This window comes from Plectropomus leopardus, chromosome 1 (genome assembly GCF_008729295.1).
Source record: "Plectropomus leopardus isolate mb chromosome 1, YSFRI_Pleo_2.0, whole genome shotgun sequence".
Classification (NCBI taxonomy): Eukaryota; Metazoa; Chordata; class Actinopteri; order Perciformes; family Serranidae; genus Plectropomus; species Plectropomus leopardus.
Window position 1 is genome coordinate 21,240,785 of NC_056463.1, and position 18,523 is coordinate 21,259,307.

Consider the following 18,523-nt stretch of genomic DNA (forward strand, 5'->3'; position numbering starts at 1 on the left):
TATATATATATATATATACACACACATTTCTATTCTTTTCATTTTTTTTTTTGTATATTCAAATTTTATGTCTGCTTGTAAATGTATAACTTTTTCTTTTTCACATCTTTTTCCATGTTTACATATTCGTAATAAAAAATATTCATTCATTCCTTCATTCAGAGTATGGCCTCCTTGTAGCCTCTGAGCCAAACACTGAATCTAATAGATAATGAGTCATATGTTGCACTGCATCGACTTTTCATAATGTCTGGTGAGCGTTTATTGTAGATTGATTTTTGTTGTCTAGTTAAATGTTGTTTACATTTTTAATGTCCTGGGATGCAAGAAAAATGTCTGAATTATCTCTGACAATAAAGTGAAATCTAATCTAATGTAAGTAGCATACCTCAAATACGAACTGAAGTGCAGTACTTGAGTAGATATACTTAGCTACTTTGCATCACTGCTCACTTACATCACTATGATGCAGAAGGTGAAACATCAACAATGTTTTGATTACAGTTGCAACACAGCAGCAGATCCACCAAGGCCTCTGTAAAATACTGACAACAGTAAACGGTGTGTGGACGACATGGACAGGCTGTAGATTTAATAGCCAAATGATCACTTGAATGCTGCTTACTTAGCCTACTTTTAAAGAACAAACAGTAAAGCGACAATAAATGTAAATGGGGACTTCATAAACTGTAAATGGCCTCCCTCTCGGTTTGGGAGCCACCTCCCTGTGTCCTGCACCTCCACCCCTCCCTCCTCTCTCCACCCCTCTCGGTGTTATCCCACCGCTCTACCGGTGCGCTCAAAAGCGAGAGCGCAGACGGAGCAGAGAGGATGCTGGAGAGCTAAAAAAAAAAAAAAAAAAGAGGAAGAAGAAGAGAGGAGCAGGAAAAAGACCAGGGAAAAATCTCTGCGGTGGTATGTGGATGCAATAAAAGCACCCCGTGATCGCAGCATCAGCGTCCGATCAGCGATAGAAGTAGAGAAGAGCAGCGAAAAGAAAACGGAGCGCCAGTTCGTCCCCCCGCTTCAGCCCCGCAGGGAGGAGACACGCAGAGGAGGAAAGATTCCCCTAAACGCAGTGAGAGCGTCGGATGAGGAGAAGAGGAGAGCGGAGGGCATCGGATAGGCAACAACAAGGAGTAAGTACACACAGAGAAGAAAGTTGCTCTCAAGCTTGTGGTGCAGTTTGTGAACAAGTTTCAGGACATCACTGCTGCTCACACTTCAGATTGACTGCATTGTTTTTCCATGTCTGTAACCCTTTGAAACCTGAGCAAATTATCATGATTTTTTTTTCAAAAACATGGGAAGAAGGCAAGAAAAATAATCTGAAAATTAGTTTTAAAAAAATACATGACCTGGGAAAACTGCTTTGGAAATTATTATAATTCTCTAACATAAATTTTAAATATGTAATTATGATAATATAAAATATATTAATTTACTTTTTTAAAATTATTTTCTAAATCTATCTATTTCTTGCAATTTGTGGAACATTTCTTGCTCATTTCCCTTTCCACGTCTTAAATCCCACCGATTTGCTCAAGTTTCACGTTTTAATACTTTCAAGCAGCACAGACAAACAGGTGTCCATCTACGTTTCAAAGGGTTAAGTTATATTTTCATAAAATGTATATTTTTAAAAAAAAAGCACATCTGTAAAAATCACATCATCTTAAAGCTTGTGCAACTTCAGTGCCGGCCCTAGACATTGGGGGGCCTTGAGCAGGATTTGGTATGGGGTCCCTCTCTCTGTATTGTTTTCACATTGCACTAAACCGACTTCCATATTGTACATATTAGTTTACGTGGTTATTTGTACATTATGTGTACTCAAAGACTCAAGTGAGACCTATTAGCAGCAATACTGTAATTAAATACTGCAGAACTACAGACTGCAGAAAAATTATGTATTTTTCTATTATGCTCTTACTGTATCTTTTTTTTTTAACCACAGAATCCTGGAAGTGTTTATTTTGTAAGGGACAGCAAATTATGTTACTAACTTAACCTGAATAAATAATCCATTTAGTCCATCTCTGAGCTAATTGTTTCGTCACTATTTGTTGGCAAAAACAACATGAAATGTCAGTTTTATTTTAGGAAATTACATTTTTATTTAGTTGTTGTCAGCAGCAAACCTTAGGTAGGGTCGGCTCTGTGTAAGTTGTTTCACTGAGGGGCATTTCGAAAATTTGAGGACTTTTTAAAAAAAATAAACAAGCTCTATTTCAGGGCACTCTGGCACCCTATTCATCCTTAAAATTGTGTTTTTCTTTACTTTCCGGATTAATAAGGAATTGTGATAAAGAAAATAAAAGTAGTAAAAAAAATAATAGTAGCTGTCAGTAATTAATATTGAATACAAAATGTACTTTATTGTATTTATGTTATATAGAGATATAGATATTTACAAAAGACCGAGCGACGCCACTGGTTCCACTTGCCTTACTTTTCCATCTGGTGAGAGCTGACAGTGTGTGTGTGTGTGTGTGTGTGTGTGTGTGAGTGAGTGAGTGTGAGTGAGTGAGTGAGTGAGTGAGTGTGAGAGAGAGAGAGAGAGAGAGAGAGAGAGAGAGAGAGAGAGAGAGAGAGAGAGAGAGAGAGAGAGAGCGCCTGATTGTCTTTGACTCGAGCAACTCGACTGCACGGCTGCACTGACTGCATGTTGGTTTTAAACCATTAAATATTTATTTAGCTAAAATATTTCAACTTGTCAGACAACCAAAATGGTCCTGAAGAACTCCTTAAAAACATCTGTTTCAGTTGTGACACTCTTAATATTATATATATCAGAAGCACTTTTGAAGCTCATCATATTTGTTACTTGATTATCGATTGTTGTGCAGAAGAGACTCTGAGGGAACACAAAAGGAGCCAGAGTCCTTCTAAGGTGACCCTGATGAAAGATTATTTCATTCGGGTCACCAGCACATACTGTTTATGCTTTGGTCAAACCTTCACGTGGAAGGTAATCAACCTGAGTGCTTTCAGCCTTTTTTCATTCTTATCCTAATACAATTTTGTACATTCAGTATAAAGACTGAGTCTTTCAAAGAAAAAGGCGTACAGTAAATCAGTGCTCGTTGTGATTAATGTCAGTTTGTGGAAACCATATAGCGTCACCTGCGACCTCTGTATAGCAACTGGAATATACTGTGGACTACAATGCACGTTTATTCGGGGGGCATATTATATGGTGTAGTTTTAAGGAGATATCCCACTTAAACGATAGAATTTAAATGTTTTCCAGTCCGATGTAGCATCACTTTTCATTCATTTTATTATTATTTTTGTGAATATTTCACTTCTCACGTCTCTTCCATTTGAGTGATTTTGAACAGATGCCTCCTCCTGTCCCTCCCATATCCTCCCCTTCTCTTAGCTGCTCTCTCTTCTCTCTCCTCCTCCATTCATCCCTCACACACACACACACACACACACACACACACACACACACGCATACATGAACACACACACATTCATACTCTCGGGTACACAATAGGCAGGGCCAGGACTATGAGGGTGTCCAGGGGTGTCACAGCCCCCCCCAACATCAGATGGCCCTAAAATCTGATGGCTTTATATTGCTATTTACTAATAATAAAAACAACAAGTAACTGAAGGTGAAATATTATCTAAGGCAGAACTAATATTTTCATAACGCATTTATTTGCCGAAGCACGTATAATTCATTAAAAGGTATATATCTGCAATCCTTTTGGTTGCTGTGGAGCTCCTGACACAATCTACTGCAGTTGAGCAGTGCACTTAACAAACCCAACGGTTCCAAATTTTCTGATCTATCAGAATGGTATGCCTCAGAGCTGATCAATTTCTTTTATCTATGCCAGCATGTTTTTCAGTTGCACAGTTGCACACTGCAAAACACTGAAGTCAAACTCATGTGCTATGCTGCTGGAAACTTGGTGAGGAGGAAGAAACAATCTGAAGTGTGGCTTCATTTCACAAAGAAAGACAACAACAGTGCTGCTTGTAATGTCTGTAAAGTAAAGATGGAAATAATTCACTATACTTATTTGTGATTTTAAGATTACTAGAAGATAGCACCACTATAAATATGCATCACCTCACTCCTTATCTCTCCTTTCCAAATATAAGTCTGATTTCAATTTAACAAGCTTTATTGGCAACGATGTGTATGTCCTGTTGCTTCACACTCACAGTCCATCATCAAACCACTGGGGGGGACTTTTACAGAAGGAGCAGACATAGAATAAACAGTATATTTACGGGACGAGAGGACGCTGGCGTTGTGTGTTCCGTGTTACAACAGTTTACTTTAGTATTTAAGTAAAATGTATTTTTTTTGCTTTTGTTACTATTACAACAAACTGTTTTTCAAGAGTGTACCACTATCTGGACAATAATACGGATTCTACCGACCTTGGTGGCTCTACCTACCTGCTGCCATTTCCCTCCAACTCCGGCGATTAGCAGGCTAACCTCCTGCTGTCAGTGCACCACTACTCGAGGAACCCGTCTCTGTCCATTGCTGTCAGTGTGAGGTATACACCTGGACAGCCTGTCTGTTGTTCCTGGTGCAGTTTGGCCTCACCGCCTGGCCCTGGGAAACACAGCTAGTTGCTAGCCAGTAGCCCCTCAGTCAATGTAACGGCTGGTAGCGAGCGCTAGCTGGTAGCTTAGCTGCTAACGAGACGGCCACAGTCCCGCCTGCTTCGCCGGACTCCTCGCACTCCCAGTTCCTTCGGTGTTCATCACGACCTACTCCTCCTGGCTCCGACTCCTCCTGATATGTTGCTGATGAACTTTTTGCGCCAGGTAGTTGCACCACGTCCTCGACTGCCGGCAAACAGCACGCGTACACTCTCCACGGGCATGATGTTGAGCTATTCCCGGACCCGACTGATGAAATTCAACAATTGTGCCGCTCCAATGTGCATCTCAGTCATCAAACGACTTGGGCTCCTTCTTCGAGCCCGCTACATTCACGATAGCTCTCTACGAAAGTTTGTTTATTCCCGGTTTGTTCACTGCATCCGGGTCAGCCCAGCCGCGCGCACCGTCGCATCTCTGTGACGTCACCAGAACGCTGTCGCCCTTCATACTTGTAGTCATGGAAACAGAGCATCTCCGCTACACACCGAGGGGGGGGGGGACCAAAACGTGGAGTTTATTTCAGTCTGCTTCATCAAATATCAAAATTGAATTGTTGAATGCAGACTATTTTACAAACAAATCCTGTCTCATACATGACCGTATCCTAGACAAGTCTTTGGCCCTAATGTGCCTCACAGAAACCTGGCATCAATCAGATGTTTTCTCCTTTCTAAATAAGACCTGTAATTCTGGCTATTATCTCCAGAGAGTCCGCAGCACAGGCCATGGTGGTGGTCTGTCTGTCATCTACCACAGTGACTTAAATTTGTCTCCCCTGCCACTGCCTGAACTGTCATCTTTTTAATGCCTGGCTTTTAAATGCAAGTCCCCTTTCCCTATGATGATGCTTCTTATCTACGGACCACCCAGATTAAACCCAAATTACATCTACCAAAATAATAATACTTGGAGATATGAACATCCATGTCAATACACCTTCTTGCCATTTGGCAGCTGAATTCATTAAACTGTTAGACTGTTTTAATCTCAGACAACATGTTGATGTGCCCACACACACACTAGGGGCCACACTCTGGATCTGGTCATAATTGACTCTGCCCCCCTCAGCAATCTCCTTGTGTACGACCTTGGTGTGTCTGACCACAAGGCCATCTCCATGGAGCTGCCATTCCCATCCCCCCACATCAAGCCAAAGCGCCAAATCTGCTTTCCAAATTTGAAAAACATCAACCCAGACACCATGATCCAACAACATTTTTTTAAATTCCAGTCTGGTTTCCACTCTGCCCACAACACAGACACAGCTCTGGTTAGGATCACAAATGACCTGCTGATGGCTCACCCCCATGGCATACTACTCAACCTGCTACATCACACCATCTGACTCACTGACACCACTCTCCAATGGTTTCACTCATACCTCACTAACAGAACAGAATATGTCTCAATGGGAGGTGCAAGGTCCCGGACACACACTGTCACCTGGGGGTCCCTCAAGGGTCGGTCCTCGGCCCCACCCTCTTCACGCTCTGCATGCTCCCCCTCAGCCATGTCATCAGTCAATATGGAATCTCATTCCACTGCTACGCTGATGACACACATTATACATGAAATGGGACACACATCCCCCTGCAGCTTCACCACCAACTTCATCATCATCACCATCTCTGTCCACAATCATTACCTGTCTGGAGGTGATAAAGGCATGGATGAAGCACAACTTTCTGCAACTTAACAGCTCCAAAACTGAAGTCATTTTAGTTGGTACCCCTCATCAGATCCAGTCATATCATTCTCTGGTCAGGACATTCCCCTCTCCTCCTCAGTCACCAACCTTGGTGTGAGATCTGACCCTCAGCTTACCTTTGAGGGTCATGTTAAACAGGTCTGCAAAAACTCCTTCTACCACATCAAAAATATTGCCAAACTTCATCCAACATTCACCCTTTCTGATGCTGAGAAGCTTGTCCATGCCTTTGTCTCCTCCAGACTGGATTACTGTAACACACTTCTCATCAGGATCCCCAGCAAGAGCCTCCTACAAAACAGCGCTGAGAGGATCCTGATTAGAGTGTGGAAATATGAGCACATCACACCCATCCTCCACTCACTTCACTGGCTTCCCACCTGTGTCAGAATTGAATTGAAGGTCTCCTCCTCACGTACTAGTGCATCCACGGCAATGCCCCCCCTTACCTGAAAGATCTGGTCACCCCACAAACCACGTCACGGTCCCTCCGCTCCACACACTCCAACCATCTCCGTCCCCCCGGGACTAAGCTACACACCGTGGTGGATCAGGCCTTTTGCTCTGCTGCCACTCGTCTGTGGACCATCTGAGGGCACCACAGTGTCGAGACTTTTAAAAAAGGACTCAAAACGTCCCTTTCTAGCAAAACATATGACCTCTAACTGACTTCTCGCTGGATGATCTTCTTGCTTTTATGCTCCTATTTATGACTTTTAAATATGCTTTTATTTTGATTGTTTTTTTTAACTGTTATTTTGGTTGTATTTTTATCTGTTTTTATGCCAATCATTTTATCATGTAGCACTTTGAGATTTGTTTCAAATGGAAAGTGCCTTAAAAATAAAATCTATCAATTATTATTATTATTATTATTATTATTAATATTAATATTAACACAAGATTCCCAAAGCAATTGAGAAACTCTCCAATCTCTCTCTCCTCCACTTTTTTTTTCTGTAAACAAGTAAAATCATCAACCCCTTTTCCCAATTACACTCTTTCACCAGACAGATCAACAAGCTGTCTTCCTTATTCACTCTTGCTCCCTTATGTTCTTCAAACCACATCCATCCACTTACATTAAAGAAGCACAAAACTCCCATGACCTTCTTTCCTCTTGCCTTAAGCATACCTTTTATTCTCAACTACTTGCTGTATCTTATAAAAGCACAAACACATTACACACCCAAGTGTTGCAGCATGAACGGGAGAAAATGCCTGAGGACTAAATGCTGGTCCCTGATTCATGCTTTCATCAGTGTGAGGATTTAAAGGCCATTTCAAGGCTTTGTCTGTGATTTATTTATAAGGGTTTCTAAAATTAAAAGCTAAAAGTGTTTCACTGGAGTAAGACAGCAGAGACAGGGAGGGGAAGAAAACCTCTCAATGCCATTTTCTCATTTTCTCATCTGACAGTGGCAGCTCCAGACTTATTGGACCCTAAATCCGCCACTCACAACAACAAGCCCCGCCTCTCCTTCTCCACAAAGCCAATCACACTGACTCCCCGAGAGGAGAGTGAGGTGAGAGAAAACAGAGAGAAGTCCAGATTTAAAAGTAATTTTTTTAAATTTAATTTTTCACAAGGTTGTCCCACATTGGGAGAAAAATGTCCTTTTGGTATTATTATTGGTAATTTCAGGAGACCTTCTGTATGTATGTGGGTTCATTGCTGAGTTCAAGTGTTGTGCGTAGGTGGTTGCCACAGTGATGAAATGGAAGACGGTGTCGGCCATCTTTCTTTTGGTGGTTCTGTACCTGGTGATTGGAGCAGCCGTCTTTAGAGCCCTGGAGCAGCCTCACGAGAGGTAAGCTGGTTAAATATATCACTACCCGTCTGTCTGCCTCACTACCAGGAAGGCCAACCACCCACCCATTTATTCTCTTTTCATCCATTCATCCCTTTACCACTGTTACCTCTCAGGCATTTGATCCATGTAGGGCTGGGCAATATGGAGAAAACCAAATATCATGGTATTTTTTTTTTTACCAAATACCTCGATAAAATGACAATACTTTAGGGTTTACGATTGGTTCTGAGATTTTTGAGAAATAATCATCAGTGATGTGGATGTAATGACTAAGTGGGTAACAGCTAGTGCTGTCAAAAGTATTGACTTATGGATACACTTCAATTCAGAGTATTTGAAACTGTTTTAATACTCACTTTTTGCAATATTGATACATTAGTGTCAGTGGTGCTTTCTCTCTTTCATAGTCACATTATAGCCTTGTTATATTTTTTTTATAAAGTTTAAAAAATGTATGCCGTCAATTTTTTTTTGTCTTGTGGTAAGAAAAAATTGTACAACATTTTTATGGTTTTCAAAGTGTTGTATTGAAGTTTGAAATTCCACTAGTTGGTATTTGCTCTATAGCCATCAATCAGTGACACAAACTCAGAAGTGTGGATTCTTATTGTGAAATATATAGACACTAATACAAATAAGCCTCCAAAACTTTCTCTCCTTTGTCTCTCTCAGTGCCCAGCGTTTGGCCATTCTGTCCCAGAAGCTGGAGTTCCTGTCCAGACATTCCTGCGTCAACCACAGCCAGCTGGAGGAGCTGGTTAAGGTGAGCCTTACGTCATATGATAGTTTCTTTTGGATTGTTAAGGCACTATCTTTGCAAATATAGAAAACCTTACACTAAATCAACAAAACAATATACATCTCTAGCAGAAGTAAACAGTTCTTGCAAAACACTTAAAACTCTGAAAATTGTGTTTTTGCATTTACACAGTACACACAAACCATTATTTGTATTAGCACAACAAAGCATAAACTACACACTGATAATGCAAAACACATGTGCACGGTTAGTATAATGCAATACACTTGTCATACATGTAATAAACACACACACACACACACACACACACACACACAGTGTAAGTATAGATGAAAGTACAGATGTGTAATTTGAACACAACATACTATCAATAAAAATAAGGCAGAATAGTGTCGATTTTTTTTCTCAAAAATTTGATTGTTGCCATAGTGATCAGTGTCTGGATCAGTATTTGAATGATTTGATTTTTGTTAAGTTTTTTCAACACCAAAATGGTAGAGGAAACTGAAACGAGCTGGCAAGTGTTAGACATGAATAAGGCCAGTGTTTTCAGCGCAGTCATTAACTTTATATTAAATTGGCAGTCTGATAAAGTAGAAGTACTTGATTTGCATCTAGTGATGTTGCCCGACCTGCAGCGTTCTGAGTTATTAATAACTCACAGAAACATTGCTCGCAATAGTCCACCTCCCACCCTCTCTTCCCTCTCTCTATCACAGACGCAGACACGCAGAAAGTCTTAAAGTCTACTGATTGGTTGATTAGCTCATATAAATCTTTTCTTCCTTGTGGGTCTGGCCATAAGACTTCATCCACATACCACTGTCCAGCATTGGCCTTCATAGTTTTCAAAATGTTTGCCTGCGGTCTATTTGTAGTGCTCAAGCTCTGATTTGTAAGTGAACTCATTATCTAACTTATTATCTCTTATGTGTCAATGTAGAGAGGCAATTGTCAAAATAGTGTTGCGATTTAGAGACCAATGTCCAGAGGTTTACTGAAAGTTTGTCATTAAATTGCAAGCAGAGAATGTGCATTCAGTGCGGCACACTTGGTAAATGCACTGGCACAAGTGTTCATGATTTCAGAGTTGCAGTAATTTCAGCACCATGGACAGCTCCTTAAGCCTAGTAGAAGGAAAAAATATGGCTTGTTTTTTCATTAGTCCAGTCCTGCTCCCATTTCTGAACTATTAAACCTTTCCAGGGCTCCCCACATTCACCTTAATGCATTCTCTGTGACAGCCCCAGATTTTCGCCTCGCCCACAGTCATCTCAGGTTTTGTACATTTCCATCTTTAATTCATTAGACAGACAAGCACACAAACACACATTCCTGCCTGCACTGCTAGAAGAAATGACTCAAAGCACACACTTAAATGTTTCATAATAATGGTATAATAACAGCAAGACAGTAACAATGTGTGTTTTTAACCAGAATATGAAGGTGTCCAATAGACTATTTGATAACTGTTGATCTGAAACTCAAATCTCCCTCTCTCTCCCTACCAGCAAGTTGCGTCTGCTATCCGTTCAGGAGTGAACCCTGCAGGGACACTGACCAACCACAGCAGCCTGTGGGACCTGAGCTCCGCCTTCTTCTTTGCCGGGACTGTCATCACAACTATCGGTGGGGCACGGACACACACACACACACACACATATATTTATATATCTGTATTTTGGGAATATTTATCTTTCTGATGTGTCATCCTCTTAATTACTTATTATGGTATGAATTCAAATAATTTAAATGTCCTTTTGTGTAAATGTTTATTCATGCACACTCCTCAGAATAAATTTGTTATGGTCATTAATGTAACCTACTGCTATTTTAAGTGGAGGGGTCACTGATTCTATATCTGTTTCCTGAATACAATCCAACTAGTACTCAGTGTAATCTCAATACATTTACTTTATACAAACATAAACAAAAGTACACTAACAGAGATTCATCTCAATTTTTGCTTTATATTTGATCATATGGCTTAGCTTGCTATGGACACTGAATTATTTATTGGTAGTTTCACTTACAAAGATCAGTGTTTTTATTGTTATTGAAAGCATGAAATGATGATCTGTATTTGCAGTTTAATGGGTATTTGGAGGCATTTATTTCGAGAAAATAAAAAGCATCTACCATGTATCGATGCAGAAAAGGCACAAACTGGAGCATTAAAAATTCAACAGAATGCAGGACATTACGTTTTTGATGCTAAAAAGTTCTGAGTGATGAGCCGCTCTCCTCCTACATGTTGAAACAACCCTTGCTCATTTTGGTTTTTCTTCCTGCAGGTTTTGGGAACATCTCCCCCCACACAGAATGTGGAAGGATTTTCTGTATCATCTATGCGTTGCTAGGGATACCTCTGTTCGGCTTTCTTTTGGCTGGTGTAGGAGATCAGTTTGGCACCATCTTTGGCAAGGGTATCGCCAGAGTGGAGAAAATGTTTGTGGTGAGTCTGACGTGATTTACTATATTTTACAGGAGAATTCACATAAGTTTATGGTCTGCAGGCAGACAGTCCATATAAGCTACCCTGAATAATTTACATCAAAGCACTCTCGACAATTTCCTCAACCATAGCTTTTAGATCATATTTACAAAAGGCAAATATCTTATTCGCACTGTTTTAGTCCTGAAGTCAGCTGCTTAAAGACTGATCTGCTGTTCTGCAGCCTTACAACCTGCTTTTAATCAAGACTAGCAATCATTAGTGGTGTATAGCTTAAAGCAATATTGTGCAAGAGTTGATAATTTTGCAATTTGGCACCCATACGCCTGCAGGATTGCAACTGTATTTAAAATGCTAAAACTATCTGAATGAGAAGCACGTCTGTCTTAAGTTCACACTTATGAAGTAGCTACTGTGAATAATTTGCTCTCTAGTCTTGAATGAAATGAGCAGAAATCTGAATCCAGAGGGTGTAATTTAGAATAATTTGCTCCTTCTGCTGCTCTCATGGCACCCAAGTGACTCAGTAATGAATATTATGATTAAGGCTGAGAACAGAGGACAAAAGTTCATTATGTGTTTGTGTGTATGTTTGTCAAAGCCTTATTGCTCTGTGTCCAGATTGTGCAAGACTGCAGCATTATTATTAGCATTATAAAACAAAAAACAACGTTAGAAGGAAGGAGGACTTTCACAAGGCTTAAGAGTTTCTTAAGCGGAGAAGAAAATAATGGAAAGACAAAGAGAAAGAAGAAATATTCTCCAAATGCTGGATAACAGTGAGTAAATGTAATGCCACAGATTAGATGGTGCAGCCCCCGCCCAACACAATAACCCTTTAATGGCAGAAACAATTTGGCATAATATTTGGCAGATGGAAACATGTTACAGTGCAGCACTGTGATTACACTAACAGCTCTTTCACAGTCTCATATTGTGACACAGTTCATTTAAATTCCTTTTGGGAGTTCACACTTTGCAGGCTAAAAAAAGGGCGGGTTTGTGACAACCAATCACATCTGTTAAAAGAATGTGTCATGCCTAGCAACAGATTAACCACACCTCCTCACCAAGATAAAATTTTTCTGTCTCCTCCTTGCTCTGAGACCTTTCCTAAATCACTCTTAAGCTAGGACTCCTTACGTGTTTGTGCATACAGCCCCAGATCTCTACAAGTTGCAAAGGTGCCTGTTGCATCATATTGCTGATTTTCTCTTCATCTCTCTTTCTCTCTCTCTCTCTCTCAAATTTAAATTCAAATTCAAATCAGCTTTATTGGCATGAATGTTTTTGTTGCATTGTTGCCAAAGCAACAAGAACAGTTATTAAATGAATAGATACATTACAGAATATATATTTCAGACAAATATTATATACATACTGTTAAGTTACATAGAAATAAGCTCTACACTAAATGTTTCTCTTTGCTTATGACAATATTCCACATATTTTGCTGCTAAAACTGCACACTGACTTTTCTCCCCACATACAGTAAGGCAGTTTCTGAAGATTTGGAAAATGGATAAACGCAGGATATATGTCATTCACTTTTTCAAAGAAATGTTAAATGTTAAATCTTTGTATTTGTTACAGTGTAGTAGGAAGTCTCTACTTCTCTTTGATGACAGAGTGAACACAGCCTGGCCTCCCTGGCCAGGCTGTTCTGCCTGTGACGGCCTGTTTCTATGGCCAGGCTGTGTCCACTAAGGCTGTACATTGTCAGCGTTTTCCTTTGTTTTATATCTGTCACTGTGGTCAGGTATTCTGCCAGCACGTATTCTCTGTTTAGGGTCAAATAAAATTTGAAATTTAAACTTCTCTCTCTCTCTCTGTCCTGCAGCACTGGAACATTACTCAGACAAAGATTCGGGTCATCTCCACCCTTCTGTTTGTGCTGTTTGGCTGCCTGCTGTTTGTCGCGCTCCCAGCAGCCATCTTTAAACATATTGAGGGTTGGTCTGCACTGGAGTCCCTTTACTTTGTGGTCATTACCCTGACTACCATAGGATTTGGAGACTTTGTGGCAGGTAAAAACACAAAGCCAATGACTGAATACCAGCACAGACAGACACGTTAAATCTGTCTGCCTCTCTGCATCATGCCTGCATATCTCAGTAGTCTACCAGATATATATATCACAGTCATCGTCTCCGTCTGCCTCTTGTCTCCATGTCTAGGTGGCTCTGAAATAGAGTACTTAGATTACTATAAACCAGTTGTATGGTTCTGGATTCTGGTGGGACTGGCCTACTTTGCTGCCATCCTCAGCATGATAGGAGACTGGTTCAGAGTCATCTCAAAGAGGACAAAAGAAGAGGTACAAAACTGCTGTATTCATTTAATCCTTCATTCATCGCCTTTTTTTTCTTTTCTTTTATCCAAATTAATTAATTTCACAACTCCCTTTTGTTACCTTTCTCCTTTTTCTCTCTACATACCTTTTTATCTCCCTATGAATATGTTTCCACCCTCTTTGTCTTCATGCCACTCAATTATAGTGCCATATCCCCACCTCAACTTTTGCCCTCTGCTTAATTTCATTTCAATGATAAGAATGTTTTCTAATCCAATCCACTGTCTGCCACCCAAACACATAAACGCTTAAGTCTTATGCCATTACCATGAGCATCTCCAGAGAGAGTGTGAGAAAGCGGTCATTTGGACAATGTGTGATGATGTCTCTACCAGAAAATGTATCTAGAAGCGTCTGTGTGTGTGTGTGTGTGTGCGCGCGTGTGCGCTCTAAATATAACACAGCTTATGCAAACATTGTTTCCATTAAGGAATGTGTAATCGAAAAACCCGAATAATAATAATGATAATAATAATAATACAGTTGATAGCTTTATTGTAATTAGATTTTGCTGGTGTTGGATTGTTAGTGATAGGTGAGTGTGAATAAAGATTTGGTCACACATTTTAGCCACTTCTTAATTACCCATCACTTTCAGAAGAGCTTCAGGGAACAAGACTTTGACAAGAACAGGCTGACATGACATGGTGTACTCATTTGGTAAACGTAATTAGTTGAAAGATACTGGTTTACAGATGCTAAGCAGTGATGTATGATGCATTGTGTGTGTGTGTGTGTGTGTGTGTGTGTGTGTGTGTGTGTGTGTGTGTGTGTGTGTGTTGTTCACCAGTGCTCCCCATGGGTTCTCATGCTGAAGTCCTGCTATTCTACCTCATAATCTTACTGGCCTGTAAAAGTGTGCGTGTGTCACATAATTCGGCACTGTGATATAGTCAGAATATGAAGCGTGTTCACTTCACACAGAGTCCTCTGTTGCCCTGAAGTGAGACTCAAATGGCTTCAATCCCCTTTTAATGATATAGTATGAGAAAAAAACTGAAGCATGTATCCCATTAAAGCACTTAATTTTCCTGGTTAAACAAACCTCTTCCTTACTGTATGTCAGCCTTTTCTTTTTTGTCTCCATGCTCATCTGCAAGTGTTTCATAAAACTGGCCCTTTGTCTTTTTTTTTTAAAAAAACCTGCCTGTATTAATTATTAGCAGTTCGCCCGTCATCATGCTATTAAGTGTCTTCATAGTGTGTTTTTAACATGTTTAGAAAAAATACAGTGCAGAGCATAAAGTTTCACTATGGAGACCTAAATCTAATGTTACTGCTTTGTTTTACATTTGATATATTGAGTTAAAAAAAATGCAGTGTAGTGAGTATAATTCTTTTTCATGAATATATATTTACATGTAAAGACAGTTATGCAATGACTGTATTTTCCTAAACTGATTTATTGATAAATTAAGTTTTTGCTCGTTCTTGGAGTTCATTAATTCTTGTAGAATATATTTTAGTTCACTTAAATGAAATGAGAACAATGTAACATCTGGCCCTGTTCCTACATAATGTACATTTTGCTGCTATTTTTTTTTTGTGTGTGTGTGTGTGTGTGTGTGTGTGTGTGTGTGTGTGTGCGTATGTGAGTGACATTTTCCATGGCTGACTATAATGTAATTGACTTGACTTCCTGGTCAGTGACGCTGTCACTCTCCATTTCTCTCTCACTCTGTGTTTTCTCTGTACAACACAAAACTGTCACGATCTGGCTCAGTCAATATGACAAATAGGGTGTCCATGCACTCAAAACAATCATACCTAAGCTCATATTAACTCAAATGAATAATGGAGTTTATAGATAAGCAACATCAATAATGAAACTCATGCATGTATGTGTCAGTTGTGCAGCTGAAAGTGCAAAACCAAAAGGCAGCATATGCAGCATTAATGTCTGCTGTAGAGAGGGAGAGCGAGTTAACACCTAGGGCAGCTTTTATAGCTGGCAATGCCCAGGCAAGCTTAATAAAGTCAACGACCGACCAGTCAGCCAAGTATCTAATGTGGTTGGCCAGGAAAACCTCCATGACAGTGGGAAGTGCAACAGAAAATGCAGAAGTATGCCACTAATATGCACTGTATGTAAGTTATTGTTGTGTTTACAGTACTCTAGATAGTTGAAGGACCATACCATGGGTTTATGTTATAGCCATTATGCCAGAAAAAGCATTAAAACATCAAGATAATACACAGTAACTGCCAAAAAGATGGTTCTCTGTGTTTTTTCAACAAAACCTCTATGAGGATTTTAATATTTAAACTCAATAGAAACCACTGGCTGCCCAAAAGTGACCCAGAAAGTGTTCTGCAGTAATGCGCAGTCCTGCAGAACACTCTTGTTAAAACCCTTTCTAAGACAAAACCACCTAAGAGGCCCTTTAAAGGTTATTTATAAATTCTGTTCCACGTGTTCTCTTCTACTCAGTTTTTCTTCTTATCTCTTCTTATTTTATCTTTTTTAAGGTTTTGCTCAACATTGCATACGTTCAAGAATCCAACCTGTCGCTATACTCTGTGCTCTCTAATGACTTCACTCTCTGTGTCTCTCCTGACAGGTCGGAGAGATCCGAGCTCACGCTGCAGAGTGGACAGCAAATGTCTCAGCAGAGTTCAAAGAAACACGGCGACGTGTTAGCATTGAGATCTACGACAAGTTCCAGCGTGCCACCTCAATTAAACGTAAACTGTCCTCTGACTTGGGATCCAGCCCCGGCCCTGAGATCACTCTGCCTAAGAGGTCTGTGTTGGTCAATTTCAACGATGAACGAGACAGGAACGAGAAGGAGGCCGGGCTGCAGGGCCTGACGACACCTCTGGCTAGAAACGGCGGTTTGTTCATGAACGGTTTGGACCCGGAGAGAGGAGACATCTCAGTCAATGAACACCTCAAGTAGAAAGAGGAAAGTCAACACCTTTCCAGATCTTTCCAAGATCGTTCCAGGTGTCATCGTAGGAGGAGTCGGTGCTGAAAATAACGTGTTTTTTATTCACAACGGAAGTAATAATGAGAATGTGGTACTTTGTACGCCCAGCAGAGACATCTTCACCCCTCTGCAGGGATGTAAGCCTCCCTAAAGAACACTTAAGTGGATTTTTGACAACGGGACACTTTTCACCACCTTCATCCCACCAGTGAAACAAAGAGCAAGAGGAAGAACATACAGAACATTGTTTGATCTTGTTGAAAGTAAGAAAGCAAAGTTGCCCACTGCTGAAGACTTGGGATCAATTAAACCTTCTCTAACGGACAAAAGAAATTAAGATTTCCAATATATAGTATTCATAAAATTACAGCATTTGGTGATCTAATATGTCCATAGTGCCTGTCTGTGTGTGCAGCTCTCCGGTGTTTTACTTTATTTAGGACACATTTTTACTACATAGTTTTACAACTTATGTGAATTAATTTTTGTTTTGCGTACTTTTCTTTCTTTCTCTCTTGGACAGTTGATAGTTTAATGGCAGACAGGACACATGGGGGGAGATAGAGAGAGAAAGAGGGATAAGACATGCTGGGCTGGGATAAAACCACGGACAATGCAGATAAATCATGCATGGCTGTATCCCTCAACCATGTTTTTAAGAAAAACTTTTCTATCTGTCATCTGAATGCAGAATGACACTGACAACCATGGTAGACTGTTGAGTGAAACAGCAAATGACATGTAAGAAATGTAACTTATATGGTTAACGTGTCCACATACAAAAGAAACGTGGTGACAACATTTACTTAGTTTTACACAGGACCAAAACACCACTCGTCTGGGGGAAAATTCGGTATTGGTTTCTAAAGAATTAGCGTCCCACATCTGATGTTGAGTTTAGGAAAGTAGTTAAAATGGTTATGTTTAGGAGAAGAAACATGAAGAAACAACTCAAAGTTCATTTGGTTTTACACGGGACACAAACACCACTCTCCTGGGGGGGGTCCTGAGTTGTTTGACCTGACCACTACCTTACCCTGCCTTGTTACACAGACTTTTGGTCTTTATACCACTTCCGCCTTTTCTCCTGTCAGTGCATTGGTCACCTGATCGCAGCCTTCATGATCACAGGGCTTATATACAAATTATGTGGGCCTATGATTATGTGGGTTTTATACAGATTATGATGCATTACTTTTCGATGATGAACTACAAGATGGAGGACTTTAAAGGGGAGAGGGATATTTTGTGCCAAATGACTGTAAAGAATGTGAAGATGTTGATTTGGTGGGATGTGATATTTATCAAACTACATGAGATGAACCAATGTGCTATTGAACTACAAAAATGGAGGATTGTCATATTGATCAACATACAAACTCTGAGGACACAAGGTTAAATCAATAGAGAAAAATATTTGGAATACTTAAAAAATTCATGCCTGAAACAAAACTGAAATATGAACCAAAAAAGCATGTGCAGCAGTTTAAACTCTTTCAGTACAAAGCTTCCACTGAACAGCTGAATCAACTGAATGTATTGCGGAATCCGAAACTTTTTTCTGGCATCACTATGGTCATTTTACAGAGTATTTTAAGGATATACTATGCAGGATTTTTCACTCATGCAGAAGCAATCCCTCTCACTTATCTCTTATGACCCACTAGAGGTGTGTGGCGGTGTACTGAGACTCTGCTCTTTGCCTGTATGTTCTTATTTTCTGTGCTTAGGTTTATGGGTTAACCCTTTGAAACTTGAGCAAATTGGTTTAACATAATTCGAAAACATAGGAAGAGAAACTAAGCAAAAAAAAAAAAAAAAAAAAAGGTTAAAAAATGAACAAGAAATCAGTAAAAAGTTAG

At 40.0% G+C, this 18,523-nt stretch overlaps 1 protein-coding gene across 1 annotated transcript; it reads left to right on the forward strand.

Moving 5' to 3' along the window:
- Nucleotides 1–6,214: 6,214 nt before the first annotated feature.
- LOC121944085 (potassium channel subfamily K member 2-like) lies at nucleotides 6,215–16,631 on the forward strand. Its single transcript, XM_042487760.1, has 11 exons — nucleotides 6,215–6,296; nucleotides 6,429–6,673; nucleotides 6,772–6,925; nucleotides 7,769–7,875; nucleotides 8,048–8,160; nucleotides 8,836–8,926; nucleotides 10,435–10,552; nucleotides 11,218–11,378; nucleotides 13,219–13,405; nucleotides 13,556–13,695; nucleotides 16,293–16,631. The coding sequence occupies exons 1-11, from the start codon at nucleotides 6,215–6,217 to the stop codon at nucleotides 16,629–16,631; spliced, it is 1,737 nt and encodes a 578-aa protein (XP_042343694.1).
- Nucleotides 16,632–18,523: the final 1,892 nt, after the last annotated feature.

Excerpts from the sequence above, each read along its gene's own strand:
- LOC121944085 (XM_042487760.1), top strand. The coding sequence starts at position 6,215 with ATGGGACACACATCCCCCTGCAGCTTCACCACCAACTTCATCATCATC. Across the intron at positions 6,926-7,768 it reads CTTTTGCTCTGCTGCCACTC|TGGCAGCTCCAGACTTATTG; the intron begins GTCTGTGGACCA and ends CTCATCTGACAG. Across the intron at positions 10,553-11,217 it reads GACTGTCATCACAACTATCG|GTTTTGGGAACATCTCCCCC; the intron begins GTGGGGCACGGA and ends TTCTTCCTGCAG.